Source organism: Populus nigra, chromosome 10 (assembly GCF_951802175.1).
Source record: "Populus nigra chromosome 10, ddPopNigr1.1, whole genome shotgun sequence".
Taxonomy (NCBI): domain Eukaryota; kingdom Viridiplantae; phylum Streptophyta; class Magnoliopsida; order Malpighiales; family Salicaceae; genus Populus; species Populus nigra.
The window spans coordinates 11,866,420-11,888,921 of record NC_084861.1 but is presented as its reverse complement, the minus strand read 5'-3'; the positions used below and the strand labels follow the sequence as shown (position 1 = coordinate 11,888,921).

At 34.3% G+C, this 22,502-nt stretch overlaps 3 protein-coding genes and 1 pseudogene across 3 annotated transcripts; 1 reads left to right on the top strand and 3 right to left on the bottom strand.

Moving 5' to 3' along the window:
* Positions 1-863: 863 nt before the first annotated feature.
* Positions 864-1,839, top strand: LOC133705314 (protein LURP-one-related 14-like). Its single transcript, XM_062130454.1, has 3 exons — positions 864-1,109; positions 1,285-1,509; positions 1,708-1,839. Exons 1-3 carry the CDS (start codon positions 864-866, stop codon positions 1,837-1,839), a joined length of 603 nt encoding a protein of 200 aa, XP_061986438.1.
* A 5,662-nt stretch (positions 1,840-7,501) lies between these two features.
* LOC133704387 (wound-induced protein 1) lies at positions 7,502-8,474 on the bottom strand. The gene has a single exon (XM_062129196.1). The coding sequence runs from the start codon at positions 8,149-8,151 to the stop codon at positions 7,795-7,797; it is 357 nt and encodes a 118-aa protein (XP_061985180.1). The 5' UTR covers positions 8,152-8,474; the 3' UTR covers positions 7,502-7,794.
* Positions 8,475-15,253: 6,779 nt separating this feature from the next.
* LOC133705313 (uncharacterized) lies at positions 15,254-16,787 on the bottom strand (annotated as a pseudogene).
* Positions 16,788-18,060: 1,273 nt separating this feature from the next.
* On the bottom strand, positions 18,061-21,423 carry LOC133704193 (alpha-soluble NSF attachment protein 2-like). The gene is made up of 9 exons (XM_062128970.1): positions 21,083-21,423; positions 20,618-20,667; positions 20,452-20,524; positions 20,134-20,213; positions 19,663-19,814; positions 19,263-19,422; positions 19,130-19,177; positions 18,628-18,708; positions 18,061-18,265 (listed from the first exon to the last, which is right to left on the bottom strand). Exons 1-9 carry the CDS (start codon positions 21,222-21,224, stop codon positions 18,185-18,187), a joined length of 867 nt encoding a protein of 288 aa, XP_061984954.1. The 5' UTR covers positions 21,225-21,423; the 3' UTR covers positions 18,061-18,184.
* Positions 21,424-22,502: the final 1,079 nt, after the last annotated feature.

The following is a 22,502-nucleotide window of genomic DNA, read 5'->3' as shown; positions in this document are numbered from 1 at the left end:
TTTTTGTTGTCTCTTGACCTACGAATCCTTTTCATTCATAAAAAAAAAAAGGAAGGAAGGAAGGAAGGGAAACGCAATTCCAAGTTGGTTCGACACGATTTCGATTCCAAACTGATATTTATCAATATATTTACAACTTTTTAGTTTCCATAATCTTGCAGCCTGCAGAATGCTGATTGTTGATTCAATTACACAGGAGACCAAATAAGTCTTTGAATTCTTTGTTGCAAAATGCAAACGCAAAAAATAGAAAGATTATTTTCTAATTTGTTTTCGACATAGAAAGAAAGAAAGAAAGAAAGAAAATTGCTCTATAAATCTCACAGAAATACAATCAAGCCTTGGCTTCCTATTTCAAGATTTCCTCTACTTGTTCGATCATCATGACAGAATACCTAGCAAGACTCGAGAGGAGAAAAAATGAAATTACTCCACCATACAAAGTAGAGGTTTTTTACATGATTAGTTCATCAGGCCACGTCAAACGAAGCCATTACAACTGCTGACCAAATCCAAAAAAAAAAAAAAGACCTATCAATAGGGCAGAACGCTCTCCAACGTTCATTTGGAAACTCCTCCCAGCAAAAATTCTCATTTGAAACGAGGGAGATCCGTTTTCAGACAAAAAGGGATAGAGTATCTACCTGTAAGTACCCCTCCAATTATAGAAAACGTTGAGTAAAAAATTCTATGTAAAAAGATACGATAAACGTAAAGAAGACAACTAAAAAAATAGGAAACAAATCAAACCAGCAGTTTTTGGATAAATAACCGAGCACAAACCGTAATAATTTGGCGACAAAAAAAGAAGCATTTGATTGTCTTCCAGCTAGATAGTTTCCCACAGGTTTTCAGGCAATTCGATGAAGGTTCCTGAGTGGGCTTATGGGGTTCCTCCTGTTAGTGTTATTGGGGAAAGCTATTGTACTCCTTACCCCCTTGAGTTGATTGTCAAGAAGAAGATTAATAAACTATCCAGTTCGCAATTTCAAGTGTTTGATCTCAGTGGAAACTTTCTCCTAAAGGTAGATGGTGGTGTCTGGAACTTCAAGCTGAAAAGAGTTTTGCTTGATCCTGCTGGTTTTCCAATCCTCACATTGCGGGGAAAGGTAATTGATAATTAATCTCTTGTGAAAATCAATCCTAGCTAGCATGAAAAAAGAAGATCATATATATTATTCCTTTAATTTTTTAAGAAGTGATAAATTGCCAGATTATATTGATATTGCATTTATTGAAGAACCTGAAGATGTCTATGTTTTACTGTTATTTTTTTATGTCAAGGCACTTGCATTTCGGCATAAATGGAAGGCTCACGCAGGTGAAAGCACACACGACACCAGCAATATCCTCTTCTCTGTGAAGCAATCTCATCCTCTCCAGATAAAAAAACAGATCAATATCTTCTTGGCAAACAACTTCAAGAAAAAGGAACCTGACTTCCATATAACCGGAGCTTACACATCCTTGTCATTCAAAGTTTATGAAGGCCGTAGACTCATTGCAGAGGTACTAACGAATAGCTTTTATGCTTATATATTTTTAGTTTCCATAATAATTTGGCTTCAGATATGAAAACGCGAACATCTGTTTGACAATGTTCAACAATATTGTTGAATATATATATAGTTTCTTTTCTATTAAAAAACGATGGATAATTTTAACCGACTGCACTTAACGATTTATTAATGTAACGATATTTTACAGGTCAAACATAACTTCACTCTTGATAGTTTCTGCAAGGGAAAGGAGAAATACAAGGTTAAAGTTTATCCAGAGGTTGATTATGCATTCATCGTGGCATTGCTGGTGATTCTTGATGAGAATGACACCCCTTGAACAAGTGGTCCTTTTTCTTCACCGGTATTATGCAACGACGCTCCGATATTGTTTCTGATGTTTGTTAAGCTTTTATTTTATTTCCTTGTATTATCTCTGTACTCGTAAGGACTTGAGTATATTAATGGAAGTTACTTTTAATCTATTGTTGTCAAATCAAAGAAATTATTAGATATAGCAATCGTATCTTCTCGTGTAAAACTGGATCCATCTATCATGAAAATGCCCGCAGACCCCATTTTCTCCGAGAAAATCACATGGACAGTGAATGATTCCTTGTCAAGTCGTTGCTTCCATAGCCGCTGCTTAATTGTGACCTTTCATAATTATCATGTTTGAACGGGAAGATCGCTCTCGCCAGTTTGAACGGGAACAAAAGGATTAATACGCAGGTCTCGAAAGACTCTTTCCAAAGATTGTTCCCCTTACCTTTTTTTGTCCTGAAGAAATCAACGTGATGAGGTTATTAGAAACCTTTAAAAAATTATGGTTTTCTCATGGTTGTTATAAATTAGAAGGCGTAAAATACTGGATTTAGATCGCTAGGACACTTGCAAAATAAGTCTTTTGAAAAGGTCGGGTGCCCTTTAATATCTAACCTGTTTGGGTAGGAGATAGGAAGGAGCCTTGTGAGCTCGTGCATATACGTTATTAGTTGTAGAGAATATTTAGAGTTGAGTAAAAAGAAGAATACAGAGGTTTTTTTTTTTTTTTGAGAAAAAGATGACTTCTCTTAGGTTCAAAACTATCTATTTAACATTGAACTCAAATGAGTTTGTCTACGCAAAAATAAGATGACTAATATACATGTTATCCATGATTTTAAACTACTTAATAATAAAGATCCGGAGTTATAACATATCAATGCAAAAATTATTCTAATTTGAAATTTTATGGGTTGCATATTGCATATGATGATAATAACTAGACCAGTTTTTAGGACATAAATATTAATAAAAACATGTTTTTATTTAATGAATATATGTTTTGTCCTGTAATTTGTAAGAAGTATATCAGGTTTAATATTGCAATGGAATAACCGAACTGATTCGAAACCGGTCGTTTTAAACAAGTTTTAGTTTTTTTTAAATCTGATTTAATTATTTTTAGATAAAAATCAAACCGAACTGAAAATAATCACCTCTATCATTAGAACACCTGCTACAATCGGATCCAGATAAAAAACCGCATCCGAACGAGTTTAGCTGTGTATTATAGCTTTGGATTCGTGTAACTTCCGAGTCTAAATTCAAGCATTGAGATATAAATTATGTTAAAGAGTAGAAGCCCCGAAACTATCGAATCGTAAATGGCCAAAATGCTTGCGCAAAAATCTTGCTCGGCGATGAAAACCCGCACCTTATTATTAGCGGCAACGCGTACAAATTAACAAAACCGAAGGGATAGGTAAATCATTCTTTAAAAAAGTTACCGAATAATTAATTTTAAGAAAAAAAAACATGAGTAAAGGGCTTTAAATTGTGGTTACAGTCTGTGGCATGTGGGCTTAGAGCGTGTTTGATAGTGTGGTTGTAGGTGTTTTTTAAATAACTTTTCATACTGAAATGCATGCCAATGATGTTTTTTTATTTTTTAAAAATTATTTTTGATATCAGCACATCAAAACGATCCAAAAAGTATAAACCGCACTCAATTTTAGCAAAAACAAAAAAATTTAAATTTTGATGAAACGCAATTACAAACACAACGCCAAACGATGCCTTAGTCAAACACGGCCGACACCATTTGTTTAATACTAATTTAATTTAATATCTCCTTCCCATCAAAATTGGAATATTTATTTTTTATGTTTTTTAAAAAATTAATTTGTATTTTATTTTAAATTAATATTTTTAATCTATCCTAAATCTACTCACTTCCCCCTCCTGGTGATCCAAAGCGAATACTTCTGCCAACTGACAATTCGGATTGACACTCCTTCAGTGTAAAGATGATATTTCAACGATGTTCCGTGTAAAGTCGAAGTAACAACGAAAAATTCTCTGCTACTTGTGTCCAAGATACATAGAAGAAGAGAGAAAACTACAAATTTTGTCAATTAACCATTGATTTAATCAAAAGCTTCTGTAACCAATTAAAAAGGATAAAAAAAGGCACCGAAAATGACAGGACAAGATTGGTGTGAAAATTAAAGAAAACAACCAAACATAGTAATTTCATGGGCTTACATTTTCCTCCACCATTGAAGTGGCCATGCTTATCTTGTTTGCAAGCACATTGTATTCATCATACGTGTAACATTTGATATGAATGTGACAACCAGTTCCGACTGTGATTTAACCAAAAAGAAAAGAAAAAAAAACTTTCGAAGAGAATATTATATTATTTTAGAGGTGTTTGTTTTTTCGGTACAAACTATATTTTATAAGATTTTAAATTTTTTTATTTGGAATTAATGTTTTTTTAGTATTTTAGTATCGTTTTGATACGTGAAAAATGAATTTTTAAAAATAAAATATATATATTATTTTTATATATTTTCAAATAAAAATATTTTAAAAATAATCATAACACAATCCCAAATTCCTCGCGTATCCATGTTTGCTGCAAGCTATCAACGCAAGACTTACCCCCTCTCTCCTCCGACCAGGACAAATCCCGACGTTGTTTTTTTGAAGAAAAGTGGATGGATTCTAGCAAAAGGGCACTAAGGCAGAAGGGCACCACCAGCATCTCAAAGCAAAGACTAGTTTCTGCATGTTTTTTTTTGTTTTTAATTTTAATTTGGCATTGTCGAGTCGACTTTTGTTTGGTTCGGTTATTTATTCAACTGGTTCTAAAGCTACAAAAGAAATCATATCCCATCATGTTGGTCTTCTTATCATGATATCGAATCAAGATGGAGAGATTTTTGCACTAATCGATCATGCAAGTATATGAAATGGTGGGCATATTCGGAGTCGCATATCAGCAGGAAGTACTGTCAAAATCAGTATGGGGAATATTGATATTCTGCATAAAGGATCTCAGCACACTGGAATCAAAAACGAAATTGTTCTCTGGACACTGCTCATGTTGGCCAACATTCCCCGCCTTATCTTTCCTTCCTGCTTTTGTTTCTATCACAATTGCACTTCTGCCCTATTTAGAATTGTGTTTTAAATAGAATTTTAAAATAAATCATTTAAATTTTTTTATATTTTTTTATATCGTTTTGATATTATACTAATATCAAAAATAATTTTTTAAAAATAATAAAATATTATTTTAATATATTTCTAATATATATTTCTATATATTTATCATGTTTAGTATTCAAAATTTATTTGGGGAGTAATGAAAACTTTAATCAAAGAGCCATCATAATCCTACCTTCGTATTATTTACATGGTTACCAAGTAATAATTTATTTAGAAATGTGTTACATGTTATATTTCAAAGTGTTTTATATTTGAAAATACATTAAAATATATTTTTAATTTTTTAAGTATATTTGTACATCAAAATAATTAAAAAAATAATTTAAAATAAAAAAATCAAGATTTTTTATAAGTGTAATTTAACCGCACTCAGAACATACTCTAAAAAAAATAATTGTCGGAGACACTAGTACTCGTTCAATGAAATTGGATTTGATCGAGCGTTAGAATTATCACACCAAATTCATCTACTAGTTAAATCAATTGAAACAGATTGGTTGTCCTCATCTCCCAACAGCAAAACAAGTGAATTTTTGTAGATTCCTGGCCCATAGGATCAGATAGGTGCCATATCGAATTTGAGCGTCAGACTTAGAAACATGTATGGATTGGGTGTTATCAGCGATTCATCGTTAACGATTTCTAATTAAAAACAACTCGTGATTAATTATTAAGATTAAGGATAAAAAACCCAAGTAATTGCCCGCTTAATCTCCGTTTCCTTTGATTTATAATATTCATGTCCACGTTCATGTACCTCGATAACATCGTGACAGGAATAAAAATAAAGGGGAGGGTGGGAGTTCTGGCACACCATCATATGTGACCCAAATAATGCACAACAAAAGCGACAGGCCCTCCCGTTCCAGAGTCGGTGCATGATATTAAATATTAATAGAAAGTTGTCCGAGTTCCCTTGCTCGATCGCTTTTGTTATTTCTGTTTGTTTTTTGGATCGTGAATGTCTTTAGGATAATTATTAAAAGCCATTCAATCTTCTTTCTTTATCTTTTTTTTTTTTTAATAAAACTTATCATGAACACTTGTAGAGTTATAATACAATAAATCTCTTAATGAATGCTTAGAAGTGTTTTTTTAAAAAAAATATTAATTTTTTTATATTTTTAAAATTTATTTTTAATATCAATACATCAAATCAATATAAAAATACTAGAAAAAATAAATTTTAATAAAATACAAGTTAGAAATTCAAATTCAAACCTACAATTAGTGTATAAGAATCTCATATGCATGATTAACCAAGGGGTAGCTTATTCCGGCGCAGCTAGGATGAAGGAAGCGGAGGGCTAGCTGGGAAAGTGGGAAGAGTCCAAGGTCCCATGGACACCCGACCGCTGTCCCACCTCGAGAAAAAGTTACCATGTTAGTCCCCACGATGATCCCATATGAGGACGCACTTCTTTTGGTTTGTTTTGTAATTATTATCAATTGAGAACGTACCCACTTCTTCTGTTGGTCGCTCCTTTTCATGTGATCAAAATTGATTCGATTATGTGATCCCCAAACGAAAAAAACAAACTATTTTGATAATGTAGTTCGCACACCTTCCATCAAAATGATTGGTTCGATAGGGCTGTGCACGCTGATGCTACGATGAACCTACTCTCACCGTGCTGTTTGAAAGTATCACCTATAAGGATCTAATCTGGGCCGTTCACCTGGCAAGACAAGGTCGCTAAGTTAATAATTATAACGCCACAAGAAATGTGCTGTTTACCAAGAAAAAAAAAATATCACATGCTATATATGAATTATTACTAATATTTTATATTTTAGTCTTGTTTTAATGCAATCGCTTCGCCATTAAAGATACATATTATGAAAAAAAATACGGCAATTATACATATTAATCCCCTTTTAAATTTATATATTTCAAAATATATTATTTAATAAATCATATACTGTGAAGTACAAAATATGAACCAAACATTGAAGATAAAATAAAATCCTTAAAATATTTATTATTGTTATTGTTATGGTGTAGTATTTCTTTTCTCCTTGTTATTGTTTTGAAATAAAAAAATAAAATGATTTTTTATAGAAATTAAAACTAAAGAGTAATTAAAATACATGTCCAGCCAAGCTATTTTAGTTTTTTTTTTTTTTTTTTACCATAAATGATGGTGTTGGAAACTTGGAATAACAGAGTGTAGACCTAAATGGTATGGAGCCCTGTTCCCGCTCCACCCAATAATGCTGACCAAAACCTTCAAACACTCCACGGGGCTCCAGAGTGACACGTGCTCCTGCCCTGGGTTCTCTAACTTCATCAAAATCTTGTCCGTTCTCCATCTTCATTAAATTTAACATTTATCGGTAATTTAATATTTTTCTCTAATTATATATTTTAAAAGCAGTGCTCACTGCTCAGTGCACAAGTTATTTAATACTGTTGCCACAATTTTGGTAAAACGGTAAAAAGCGAGGGCGCATCCAGTAAATTAAAATTAGAAGAAGAAAAAAGATCATCATCATCATCATCACCACAATACCACATCTTTATTGAGCAATGAAAATACCGAATAACAGGGACATGTAGCGTTAACCGAAGAGGTCTCCCCATCTTGGCTGGCTCTAACTACTTTCACTCTTACAACTTTAACAATCAAAACCAAACGAAAAACGACAACCAGACCAGTAAAACAAACCAGACAGGACCCAAGTGACGATGATTCACATCTCTCTTTCACAAACAAAACACACGTGCGCACCCTATTTATTCCAAACCACGAGTATATTACAATACGTCCGGATGCACCTGATCAGAGTCCACTCAAATAGCCAGAACCAAACCCGGAACGGACTTACCGATCCGGTTGGAGAGACTACTCTCCCAGACGGATGGGCAATGCACAGGAGAAATCTCAGTAGTTGATGATGACTTTGACTTGGACTTAAAATCAGACGGCTGTGATTGGTTTCCAAGACGAGTAACAGTAAGAGAGGTATTGAAGTACTCTCTAACCTGGGTAATTACCCCATCCGTAACAGTCCAAGCGTGCACCCAGGAAATGGAACGACTGGTATCACACCCTTCAACAACCACAATGTTTCCGAAAGAGGTGATGGAAATAGGCGAGAACTCGAACGGCACGTCGTTGTCTTTTTGCTCACCAGTGAGAAGGCGCATCAGAAACTGGTGAGACGGCGGGCCATGGAACCACCATTCAAGATCGTGGGCTAGGATCTTGTGTACCGTGTCCACGTCACGTGACTTTAAGGCTTCATAGAAAGCAAGAACCACTTCTTGGTTCTTTCTTGATGATGTTGGTGGCTTTGGTTCAGTGATTTCTGCCAGAATTTCTTGTGAGTTAGCCAGTTCTTGGAAAGCTTTGACAGTACCTGTTAGACAAATAAGAAAGAAAGAGAAAGACAGACAAGTTCTAGATAGAGGTAGATGTGTCTAGAAGAAATAGCTACCAGAGAAATGAGAACTGGTGGAGTTTCTATTTGGGAGAGGGGAGCGTTATATAGAGGGGCATGGATTGGGTTATGATTCTGTGTTTTCATGCTCGGTGGGCTTCTGAGGATAATTTTGTCATCGTATTATTTCTCGAGGGTGCTTTGGTGATTTCAAAGGAAATATTGTTTACACTCGATGAGTGTTTGGTTGTATGGTTTCTGGGATGTTTTATACATTATATTAAAGTATAAAAATATGAAATGTTATAATATGTTTGATAAAAGAATATGAGGCTGAGTGAACTTTAATAAAAATCATGTTAACAATTGTTAGCCACGTGTGTGTGTGTGTGTAAACCATAAGGATAGTTTTATATAAGACTTCAAGATCGATACTGAAATAATTGATACGATAAAAGCCGAAATGAAATATCCCGGAATCTGTAGGGGTTAAAATGTAAGTTTTGAAATATGATGGTTAGAGATGACGTGGCGTTAAAGGATTGGAGAAAGGGTTGTGGAGGATTCTTGGGGCTTGTCTGTATTCTTGGACGCGCCGAGGAGGCGAGGACAAATAAGCGGTGAAGACAGATTAGTGGAGCCAACTTTTTTGACCTTTGATTGGAATTTAAGTAGCTAAAGACAAGTGTTTTTGGTATTTTACGCTATCGACTTTGTGAGGGATTGTTTTTATATTAATTAATTATTATTAATCAACAAGAAACTAAAACATGGGGGTAAAGTATTTTAGCAGAGAACAATTAATGGGTGATTTAATTTTTCACGGGACATGCAAATTAATTATAGACAAGCTTAATTTTTACCTTTCATTATAAATAGCCAAATGACTTAATTAGCATTATAAGTAAACAAATATTAACTTTTATCGAGAGAGAGACCTTTTAGACATTTCATTTCTCAAGCACGATTAATTTCCTAAGGTGTCCTGGCAAGTTACTGGAATAAAGTTTCATTTTAGAGATTTTTTTATATATATATAATTAAGTTGATTTAAGAACTTAGATATAGAATATTAATAAAAAAATAATTGGTCAAAATATGAGAGTATCCTGCCATTTATATTTCATATCCAGTTTAATTTTTATTTTTTTATTCATATTTATTTTTATCTTTTTTTAATTGATTTTTTTTATTCATTTTCATCTTCAATAATTAGGTTTTATCTTCTTCTTTTTTTAATCAGACTTAATTCTTTTTTTTTGATATTTTTATATCATTTCACTAGCTAAAATTTGTTAATTTTGACAACATCCTTTTTTGCTGGTATTTAATTTGTTATAGATCTTTATTTTGTTACATCTATTTTAATTTCATCCATTATTTTTTTACTAGGCCATAAGTTTTGAAAGTCAACACGAGTTGACTTTGGATTTTTTTAAATTTTTTATAAAATTATTTTTTTTAATTTTATCTTTAAATATTTGATTTTTAAAATTGGTCTTCATATTTTTCTTTTCATATTTCTTTCTATAACATCATTCAAATTTTATATCAATGGTCGGAAGATTAACGAGTTAACTTTAATTTTTTTTTCAGCTTTGTACCTCAACATTTTTTTTATTAAGAGTCTTGCTTCGTTGGTTTTTTAAGGTTTATTTTCTATACGGTCAATCCTAACCTCATGACTATAGTCACGAGTTTTAAAATTTAAAATTGGTAAGTTTTGGTTATTTTTATGTTTTTTATATATATTTTTTTAAATTTCATCTTTCAACGTTAATTTTTTTTAGAGTTGATCTTTGTGTTTTTTTTCCTTACTTTTCTTTTTGTAGGGTTATTTTAATTATATTCTCATAGCCACAAGGTTAGTAGGTTAATTCTAGTTGACTTAAATTTTAATTTTTAAAAATAAAATTTATTTATTTTTATCATCATAACGTTAAAATAATTTAAAAATAAATAAAAAATTCATTTTTCCACCGTGTCTAATATACTGAACCAAGGGGTCCAAAGTTGCCCTGATAAGGGAGGTTGCACGCTACTCATCAACGCGAGGAAGACTAGTTTGGATTATACCATGGGAGGATGGAACTTTTTGACCAACCAACTTTTCAGTAGTCTGCGAGAAATGGATTTTGAAAAAGGCACTGAAAAAGGGCTACGATTAATTTCATTTCAGTAGTTTGTAATTCTAATGGCATATGGGCCACCCAAAAGACCACGAACTTTGAAATTATTATTTTTTTCATGATTTTATCTTATCAACTGGTTTGCCCATGATGGGAGATGCGAAGAGCTTTATCAATCGGTGTGCATAGACAGCATTGCGCTTTGATTTGCCCATCGTTGAAAAAGACACCTCTCCTGAAATGAAAAGAAAGCTCAAGCACAATGCTTTGAAGAAGACGTGCATCACTGTTCAATGCCTTTTTCAAGGGCAAACCACCCTCCCTTGTCCATAAAGCAAAATGAAATTAGGTTTTTTAGGATTGAGATTAAGAGGCCAGATTTTATATTGTATATACGTTCCAGTCCTTAAAAACTCAAATCGCTTTCAAAGAACAGGATTAGAGTAGACAATGTCCAAGTGGGTGTTCATGTTCCAACAGGTTTTGCAAGCTAATCGATGGCACTCGCTTGTTCCGATGAGGAGAGTAGGCCATTTGGCGTGGAGACTGTTTTACGAAGAGATGCTGCTCTTTTTAATGGATTAACACACGTGCCTATTTTTATATATATTTTTTATTAACATGAATGTTTGGTTAATTTGCGTGTATTTCAATTAATCCCGCGAGTCTGAAATTAACAATTATATAAGCTTCTAGTAGCCATCATATCTTGATATTATTGCTAAAGATTAAATTTACCAGAGAGCATGCCTGAGAGTTTAGTATAGTTGGCAAGTATTTATTTATCGATCAAAAATCTTAATAGACTATTAACATGAATCGATTAGAAAATATATTTGATCTAGGTTTATGAAAACTCACCTGATGATATCATCGTCAGGAAGACCAGTTAACAGTGCTAGGCACCTAGCAGGGATCTCATGGCCTCACTATCTAACAAGAGATATGGAATCAAGAGGAAAGGAAAAAATCAGTAGAAGAAAAGGATCGGGAGTGTTTGGAAAGCTGTCCAAATCGTGTTTTTATTTTTTTTATTTAAAATAAAATTTTTATATTTTCAGATCGTTTTGATGTATTAATATTAAAAATAATTTTTAAAAATAAAAAAATTCTATTTTAATACATTTCTAAGTGAAAAATATTTTTACCCGCCATCATTACTACAATCCCAAACAGACAAAATAGATACCCAAGTGGCGATGGAAGCTCCGGTTTGGTATTGTGTTACAAACATGTTTGAGTAAATTTTGAATATTTTTGTTTTAAATTAATTTTTTTATATAATTTTAGATTGTTTTGATGGGTTGATATTAAAATAATTTTTTAAAAATAAAAAGATATATTATTTTAATGTATTTTAAAAAAAAAATTTAAAAAATTAATAATTAAGAAGAAAAATGATCTCCACTTTTAAAGATTGACACTAATTTATTGCTGATTTAGATGTATTGAGATGATCTCGAAAATTTGCAACCTTGCAAATATACGTGCTTATAATCAAAATCCCTTTCGCGGGATCGAGTAATTAGTGCTGCATTGTGGGAAGTCACCTTTGATTAGTGAAAGCAACAGTATGCATGCATTTCAATCCACTCTGTTCAGTTCTGGCATAGCAGAAACCTGGTTGGTGCTTGCTACTTGCCCCTACCACCCTGTTTACCTGAGACAAAAAAGCATTGATGTCCTTTCGAATACGCGTGGAGCCATGAAGAGCTTCCGGTAGCCTTTCCTGTACTGACCTCCGGCCATTCTCCTCGTATACCATCATCAAAAAGCTAATTTGGAGTACGTGTTCTGCTGATATAACCTTCACCGGATCTTGTTGTCAATTTGTGTGACCAATCAACCTACTACTCCATTACACCGTCTTTCCTGCATGGCAAGACACGCGTATACAATACAGATGCAACATAACAAAAAAATCAAAAGCAAAACAGACAACGGAGTAAAATATGAAAAAGTTTGAAACAAGAACCAACGCATGCTTTGGTAATCTTTCTCTGTTACTGTCTGCTTATGCATTCATGGGGTGAATTTAACATAGTCATTCAAGAAATGACCCTTTTCATCGAGGGACAAGATTCAAGAAGCAAGCAATAACCAGTTAAACAACAAGAAAGTTGGTGTGAGTGACAAAAGCGATAGGTTTCTTTCCTTTAATCATTGAACCACCCACATAACACTAACAAGCATACTATGTTCCTATGTTCGGTAAGGACAAGCATGGTATAATTTTCTATAAGACAGTGGGGGTTCTTGATTCAAATAATATCTTTCTTTTCTCAATCACCTTTCCGAATCAATTGCAGGTGACTTCATCTTGGAAATTAAAAGTTTTGCTTAAAAAATAATTCTTCTAAAGAATTATTTTCAAATGTATCCACATTTCTCCATTTCTTTTTTTTTTTTTTTTTTTTTTTTGGATTCGAGGAAAACCCCACCTCCCGGAAAGCGCACTTTGTGGGCCCAGGTGAGTGAGTAAAACCCCGGCTGTCCCAGGCTCTTACAAGAGGTGCACGCCCTGACTCGAACTCGAGACCTGCTGTGCAGATCTCAAGCCCTTTGCCACCACGCTACACCCCTTGGGGACACATTTCTCCATTTCGCTCCTCTTTTTCTGGAGAATGGCATTACATGGAGTCCACTTTCTGTCATGAAAGAAGAGTTTGAAACCACAATCATCCACCTCATATAAAATTCGGCTTCCCCTTTCAGTATGAATTTCATTTGACCACCATGACACTATCTTTCTTACTCTATAGTATTATGTTAAGAGGAAGCTCTAACACCAAACTATTTCCTGTTCTTTTCATATAATGTCAAGGCATTACCATTAAAGGGGACCGCACATAATGTTGTTACGGCAATTAAAAAATTGGTGGTGAACAGGTCTGTACTCTGCAGAATGGAAAGAGACCTGGAGTTACAATAGTATCAATTTCCAGCCAAACAGACCCTTTGCTAAACCCTGTCTAGCTAGTGTTCTCCACGAGGTCCTCAAGCATGGAGATAGTCCCACTGCTATAATTTTCTGGGAATGGACAGGACATTAACACATCATATATACGATCTTAAATTTGCAAAGCAGAATACTCACGGCAGAATTATGAACTAGGATTATGCAGCCTGAGCCCGGTTCTCTGTGTATGCAATACCACTCAATGAAAAAGCTGGTCTTACAGGTGCACGGCCGTGATCACTTTGAATGCAAGTTATCGACGTCAATAATAAAGTGAGCAGTGTACTCTTGACTCTCATGGCATTACAGGTTCATAATATTGCTTAACATGCCCCATTACAGGCACATAAATTGACAGCTTGGAATCTTGGCCGCGATCGTCACCCATGCGAGAAACCAATACCACCGATAATTTAATGACCCCTGTGATTATATGACAAAGTAACCACTACTCTCCTTCTCTATGTATATTCATGTTTGTGCTATGCAATAATGAGAAGGAATAGCTAACATTGAATATCTCCTTACGAACACTAAACACGCGGTTACAGTCTCAAACAAGTAACAGAACAATTCCTGCCACAGTTGGACTTCTCATTTCTCCCCTGTGGACCTCCAGCCCTATCAGTGTCCAAGAAGACGGGCGTTAATTAGAGTATGAATTGTAATTGCCAATTAACCAGCAACTGGAATCAAATAGTGTCAGATACAATACTTGTATTGAACGATGATTAAAGAACAATCCGAAACAGAAAAGAATTAGAAAGAGAATCACAATTCACAGGAAAAACAAAAACAAAAAAGAACGCTGATAAAATCGGGTGTGTATAAGGAACATAAAACGATTTAAGTTATGCAGAAAGGGGCTTGAGTGAGTCAAAACGTATAATCACTGCATCTTATATAGTATGGATCTAACAAAATACCAAAGGGGTACCTTTCCTTGACGGATGATTTGAGTATTTTCTTTTCCTTGGTTCAGAAACTCTTATTCTCAGTGGTATTTATCCTCTTCTCTCTCTATTTATTTTTTCTGAATGGATTGCTAATTTATCAAAGAAAAAAAACAAACTAGGTTGATGGAAGTTTAAAAATCTTTTCCAAGAATTTTTGTAGTCTAAAAAGTGTCTCGCAGAGTGGAGCCAGGTGCCATCGATATGTGCCAGTATCTGTCTTTTTTCACCACCTTAACTCATGCAGTCAAACTAGGTGCCCTAACCTACTTCTATTCCCACATCCCTATAGTAAATCTAACACAAGCCGTCAGCAAACAAATTAAGCAGACCAAGTATTGCGCAAGAAACTCATCGGGAAAAAAAAATGCTGGGTCACGGAATCCCGGTCTAAAAACTTAGAAAGTTGCAATCAAATGAAGCACATAGAAGTCATTTCATTTCAAAGAACCTAATCACAACTTTGTAGACCGTTGCTATCAGAAAATAATTGTTTTTGGAAATATTTTCTTCGTAGTTTGATCAAACTATGGACAGGATTTTGAAGCCATATCAAAAGCAATGGTGTTCAGAATAAAAACACTTGTACGAGGCAAACTTGCATGTAAAAAACAGAGAGAGAAAGAGAGAGAGACAGGGATATCTATTGCATTTCAACATACTACACTAACAATACATGTAATAGTTTTCAAAACCCACCTCGTCAATTAATTACAAAATACAAATGCTATATATGTTCTTTTCCAGCTGAATTGGCTTCTCTTTCTATCAATTATGGCGCAGGTGGAGTCATAGTTTCATCCTTAACTCCTCTAGAAGACTCTTCTTTCACCATAAGAAGCTGCCTACTAGGCGTGTTATACCCCTTTGAATCTGTGCTCGGGCTTGGAGAATTAGATATCGTAAACTTGGATGGGCTAGAGTTGTTTCCAAGTGGAGAACTTGGGTTTGAACCATCTCTGCAGGGGAAAGGTGAATGTGTGGCATCTTGTTACTGCAGTCCATTTGCTTCTGACAGAACTTATCTTCGATAATATCATAAGAATTCCCAGCTCGAACTTCCTGAGCAAGAGAGCACCAACAACAACATAACCACAAAGTGCAATCAGAAACAGCTGGCTCACCAAAGCAAAATGTGTAAGCTAGCAAATTGAATCTCTTTCTCATTTGAATCCTCCAAAAGCCACCGTATAGTAATCCAAATGCACAAAGAATAATTCTAGTAATGCCTAGTGCTTCTCTGACAGTCTCATTATCAATATTAACAGCAGCCATGTTGAAAATCCAAAAAGGGGCCAAGCAAAAGTGGAGAAAAGTTAAAATGTGAACATACACGCATGTTCCCAAGTCCGAGTCTCTCCATATTCCGGATGATTATGAATTCTTTCTACACAAAAAGAACAGAAAAGCGATAGATATGCTATAGAAATATCATCCCAAAAATCAAGTATCCCTCCACTCCACTGTGGTCTAGTCTCAATAATTCTTTGTTCATCTCTAATGAATTTGGCCTCAACTTCCCTGGCCTTTAACCAGCGGAAATCTGCATCTGTGCTTCCTCGTCTATTTCAGACTCGTAATCCTTCCCAAGGGGACTAAGATTGGAGTATACACCAGCAGCTGCAGGTGCAGCTATTGCAACAGAAATGCATATCCCAACTCCTATGGCTGGTCTCTCTGATCTCCTATATCCTAAGTTAAGACCACAAAGTGCATATTGAGCAAAACAGTTAAGATTGAGTAAAGCCACCACCATCATATGCGCCCACTCATGAGGCTTGTAAGTCCCATTCTTGCAGTAGATCTTTATGAGTCTAGAAATGTCTTTTGGATTCCATCTACAGAGAAGTACAAGGTCATAAAACCGCTTTGGGTGTTGGTACAGACACATGAGAGCAGAGAGTGCATTGAGAATTTGATTATTGACTTCAAACCATACATCTCTCTGGGACTTCTTAGGTAGTGCATGGTCCAACATCCCAGTCATGACTAGGAAAAAAATTGCCCCTGAGATAGCAACACACATGATCCACACAGAAAGAGCCATGTTCATTGGGTTCTGGATCCATTCTTTGCCCATTTTCATGAGCGAAGTCCAATCAATCCTCCGTGCAAAAACCCCATTAATGCGTTCTCGAAGACCATGGCTACTCGAAGATGTCACTGAACGTGAAAAGCCGTCTCTCTCCTGTGCTAACTGCCTGAATTTGGCAGATGCATAACCAAATTTAAGAAAGTTAATCCTATTAGGAAGGGAAAGTAAGCTATCTTGGGACTTCCTCTGTGGGTTTTCATTGCTTAATAGTGTCCTCCTACATGCTGAAATCTGAAGACGTATTTGATCCTGGGCTTTAAGTACCATTACATTCCTCAATTTCTTCTTTGGGGTTCCCGTAATTAACTGAAGTCATTATCACCCTCAAAATTTGAGCTGTTATCAGTACTAATTAATTTAATATCTGGATGATTAAAATTCTTTCGAGTCGTATTTAGATCTGTCGAATGATCAGGTTATATAATATTATTAAAATATTTATATATTAAATATATTTAACTATAATTAGATATTCTAAATAACTTTTTTACCATTAAAATATATATAAACAAAAAAGCTATCTCTCTCCTTAGAGATGCTATTAACTATCTCTTTGTTTTAGCATATCTAAAGATTTACGTCTTCTTGTAAATATTCATTTCAAGAATTGTTTTCGTTGAACTTTTTATTTCATGATGTAGATGAAATAATAAATATTATTTTAGATATTCTACTAGTTGACGTTCAATTGATTTGCATTAACTCTCCTAACTTTTTATATATTATATTTGTTATAAAAAATATATAATATAAAATACAAAATTCACCTCGAAACACCATTAGCCCCAAAATGGAGCCCGAACCAGTTCTGGACTTGAATCTGCGATCTCAATGAGGCTTATTTTATATGATAGACGTGCTAGAGACCAGCCTAGAATTCTCCAAATCTAAAATTTGTTCTTGCCATTCTAAAACCTAGATAGCTCTACGCCTGCTTAGATTTTAGAACTTTGATTTTAGAAGTGTCCAGCTGATCGATTCAAACGATTGAAAACTCAAAACAAAGGGCAGAGTTCGGTTGTTCAAGCCTTCAACCTCCGAATCTCCAGCGAACTCCACCTGATCTAACCGTGCTGTTCATTGCTGCTTTGATTAGCGACCAATCAAGTACAGCAGTTAAACACGGCGCAGTTCATTGGTTCATTTAGCTCTCGATGATGATGTGCAGACGTGACCAGAAAATCAAAGTAAAATCTCGCCAGAATATAATATAATGATAGGTGAATCAATCCAAAACAAACAGCTATATTTAGACCTCCTCTGTTTATTTCTCCAATCGTATGTGAATGTTGGGAGAAGGGATTGACAAACTCAACAATCGTAATTGCCTCTCACATCCACGTATGGGATGAGTGAGACAACTAAACTACATTGACCGAAGAAGCTAAAAAGCTTCTTTTCTTGTCGTAAACCCGCCAAATGGGCGAGACCGTAAGGGTTTGACTGAAGAAATTTGATTTTATCCTCTGCAAATCCCTTTCTCCTTTGAAGTTCGTGGGGGAACCACGTGACGCAAAAGAACACCATAAACACACACAAGTAAAAACCAAACCAAATATACTTAGTAATAGAACGCATTGTGAACGAGTGCAACTGGACACACATCACAGTACAGGGCAATTATCAGTGAGAAACCGAAACAACATATGTTTGAAACCTAAAGTTTAGGTGAGGTCATCCTCCTCTAGTTCTTTAGCTTTCAGCTTCTCTTTCACCCTCAATAGAAGGTTTGTCTTCCAGGAATCCTGCACAGCAAATAAGGCAAAGAATGCCATCATCAGCAGATTGAGAAACTAGATATCAAGTTATCAGATATACAAAAGAAGTAAATAGCGAGAGGTTAATAGGTGGCTGTGTAGTTCAGTGGTTCACTTCTTCACTTGGTGACAGGGATGTATGACCGAGAAAGTGAAACAGTAACAATAGGAGCAGATATAGAACCCTTGATGAGTACAACAGATAGAATACTTCATGCACAAAGTTACATGCATTCACAGATTTTCTAGTAAAAGTTCTAAATACAGAAGAAATTTACCTATCCCTAGAATTGCTTTTTTCAAAAAAAATTCAAGCGTGAAGCACTTAAGGATTATAAGGAGAGATGTACCAGTGGCGTCATGCTATCAAATTCCTTGACAACATCAGTGAATTTTGCAATATCTTCCTCATCAATGACAGCAGCAATATCCTGTCACCAGAAAATGTGATTGCTCATAGACATTCTATCATTACACCCCAAAAGAGGGGAAAATAGAGACAGAAAAGGAGGCGGCATCGGTGTGTGTGTGTTGGGGGGGAGGGGGGCTGATTCAGATTTCATATATGAATATGTGGATACACACAAATAAATAATTGTATATGAGAGTTTTTGTCTATAGTCTGCATATATCAATAAGCTGTCAGCATCATGCATAAAGAAGGTAAATTGGATGTTAACACTTAACAGTCTCATAACAAAAAAAGTAATATATATATATATATATATATATATATATATGCGCATTCAAAACCAACAGAAAAAATGGAAGCAATCGACCATTTCCAAGGAAATTGCTATAAAAGAAACATATTAAGACCAACAAAAGTTTTCCAGGTTATACATAACATACCGCAAGCAGTTTATATTCACGAGTTCCTGAAAAAGTTGGATCCATCTCCTGCAACAGAAATTTAAGTTTCATTGATTCAATCCAAGCTGTATGGTAAATCATCCAGGTGCAAATGTGGAGCCAAACTTAAGACCTGATATCGCTCTAATGCATTGGTAATTGCAACAACATCGCCTTTGCAGAGATGGCAAATGCCAGCATTAAGAAGATGACCTTTGACTCCATACTTCAGTAAATTATTTTTAAGTGATTGTCGAGCTATCTCTTCGTAAATGTCAATTGAAGTCTGGTATCTGGATAAATCACCAGAAAGTTAGTCAAATCTCTAAAAGCCACTTTAGCAGTGCGCCCGAATTGACATCACTTTACTCTAAATTATTAATGTTTAATACTAGTTGTCATACCAAGCAACCAATGCAGCAACATTCAACGTGGACAGAAAAAGATAAATATGAAACATATTAGAGTGCATGTAACAGCATCCAAACACAAAAAAAGCAAATATACGCCAAAAATGAAAACAACACCCTTACTGTTCGAGCTGAGCAGCAAATTCTGCCACTTTCTGCTTGCATTGGTTGGCAGATGTTGTTACATCTTCATTTTGGAAGAAATCGGCAGCCTTATCATAATATTCCATAGATTTTTCAATATTTGCATCTGACTCGTACAATTCAGCAATTTCCTGCACAGTTAAAGGCAGTTCCAGGTTCTTGAATATCTATAAGAAATTAGAGCAACACGGATCCCTAAATTTTTTTACAAATGTATCCCTAGTATACCATTAGAGTTGCATGCTATCAAATTCTTGAAGCTTAATAATGTTGCAGATGATTAATACAGTAAAACCTAAAACAATAAATCAGGATATTTTATACATGTAGTTTGTCAATCAGAAATTCTTCTCAAAAAGAAAAAATAATTGCCTAAATACCAAAACTGATACAAAGAGAAAAGTAAAAACAACAAATAGTAAAAAAAAAACGCTGGTAAAAAGAGTATACCTTGAAATATCTTGCAGCCATACTGATCCTTCCAATATCGCAAAGCATATCTACAGCCTGAGCCAAGCAAGATATTGCCTCTGCACAAGGAGAAGCTCCACAGATGAGGTGATGTGTGCAAGGAACACAAGATGGGGGAAGGCGGATACAACCCCATTACATATCGCATATTGGTAACTTATATTAATACCCTTACAGTAGCGTACACATGTAAAAAAGGCACACTAACAATGAACCAACAATGATGTGAGTTATATTTGCAATAAATTCATGCCTTGAATTAAATAATTGTGTAGGAAAGCAAGCACTAGTGCATACCAGTAGTGGATGTTTTCTTGTAACAATGAGCAGCGTCAACATAAGCCGAGGCAGCTTCATGTTTGCTATCCAACTACAAAAAAAAAAAAAAACATAAGATAATAACAAAGTCAGGGAAAGAAATATTTGATAAAATTCAGTGCCTAATTCAATCATACACAGACACCTTCAAATGACACTGTCCCAGCTTGACATACGTCGATCCAGCTTTTTCCCCTGAAACATAATAACCGGAAAAAATGAACAACCGATTGTACAAGCCTACCACAAGCAAAACTAATTGAGGATATAACACAACTTTACATGTTTGTTAAGTGATCATTTAATTGATAAACTTTGACTATAATCAAATCAAAACAATAAAAAATGCAAGTCCCTATCCATTTTTAACCAAACCTTACGAATTAAGATACAAAAAATCCAAAAAATATTATTCCAATATAACTGCTCAGACCAAGGGAAAAAAACCGATTCAATCGCGAAAGCAACAAATGATCAGGAATACAGAAGCAAATAAATAAAATCATAAGCTGAGATGATGTAGCAAGATCCTAAATAAATAAAGAAAGGAAAATGAATTATTTATTTGAAAAGAGAAAAAGAAGAAGAAAAGGGGGAAATGAAGCGATACAGGATTTAGCGAGCTTGAAATTATTGGCAGCTTTGTCGAAGAGATCGGCGGCGTCTTCATATTTGGAACCGAAAATACCCCAACCGTTCAATTTCTTCTCTGCTTTCTTCTCGAAATCGTCTCCTTTTGCTGCCAAATCCATTTCTCGACTTCCTCAACGATCTCTCTCTATTGTTTATTTTTTTAATATAAAAAAAATGGTATTTAAAATTATTATCAATAGAGATGAAAATGTCAATCGCAATGTAGACTCGGCAATAAACGGAAAGAAAAAATCGTAGAAGTGAAAAAAATACAATGACGATGGTATTTGTTGAGGGAATTTTCCAAGAAGAGAGAAATAAAAATATATTCAGTTATTATTATTTCTAAATGTTCTTTTGACCTTGTAGTTTTTATTTTTCAATATTAACCTAAAGCCTGCGAAAATCATCAGGTTGAACCGTTTGTTTTTTTTTTTTTTTTTAGCTATAAGAGGTATTATTGTTACGGCTCTAATCCAAGACTGATAAATTTGATGATATTCATTAGTAATTATTTATTAGTGGCATTTTAATAGTTATTTGTTAGGCTCATTTTAAAAAATATAGATACAACCAGGAAAAAATAAATTAGATGAATATATTCTTATTATTCTTGATGAATTGTGGTTTTTATTTTTTCTTTTCTTCACATTTCTCTTTTATTTAAGGTAAATCCAGGAAATAACTATTAAGATTTCATTGATTACTCTTCGAATACTGTAAAATTTTCAAAGCCTATCGATGCATTAACTTTTTTTAACAATTAAACCTATAATTTGAATTTTAATTGGTGATGTAAGGATCATGTACATATATAATCGTGCTAAAAATATTTCTAACATTAAAAATTACACAGTTTTTATAACTATAGCTTTACGTGAATGTAATTACAATAGTGGTTAATAAAAAAAAAATATTTGGTTAAAAGAAGGATTGAAGAGGAGATTTCTAATAACATGGGAAAATGAATCTAGAAAACATTAAATGTAAGATATTAAGACTTAAGATTTTAGCTTTTAAACGTGGAACTCGCATATAACCAAGAATTTATATTCTATAGTTAACTTTCAGTGCATTTATCTCTAAACTTTTTACCTAAACGGGTACTAACTACTATTAAGTCTTTGTTTCATGATTATTGATATTAGAATCTTTAAGATTATAAGCACTAAAGTCGAACATGATTGCATCTACAGGGACTAAATTATATTTTAACCAGACAAAAAAATCGCTTGTGTTTTTCAAGTAAAATGGCTGCTCTTCCTGTACCTGCTTTCTTGATCTGGGCCAGGCTGGTTCTGTTTTATAATTTTATTATTTGAGCGAGCAGGCTGTTTGATTGGGCTTCAAACTGGGTTGTTTCTAGATTTCTTAAAAACAAAAAAATTAACGTAACA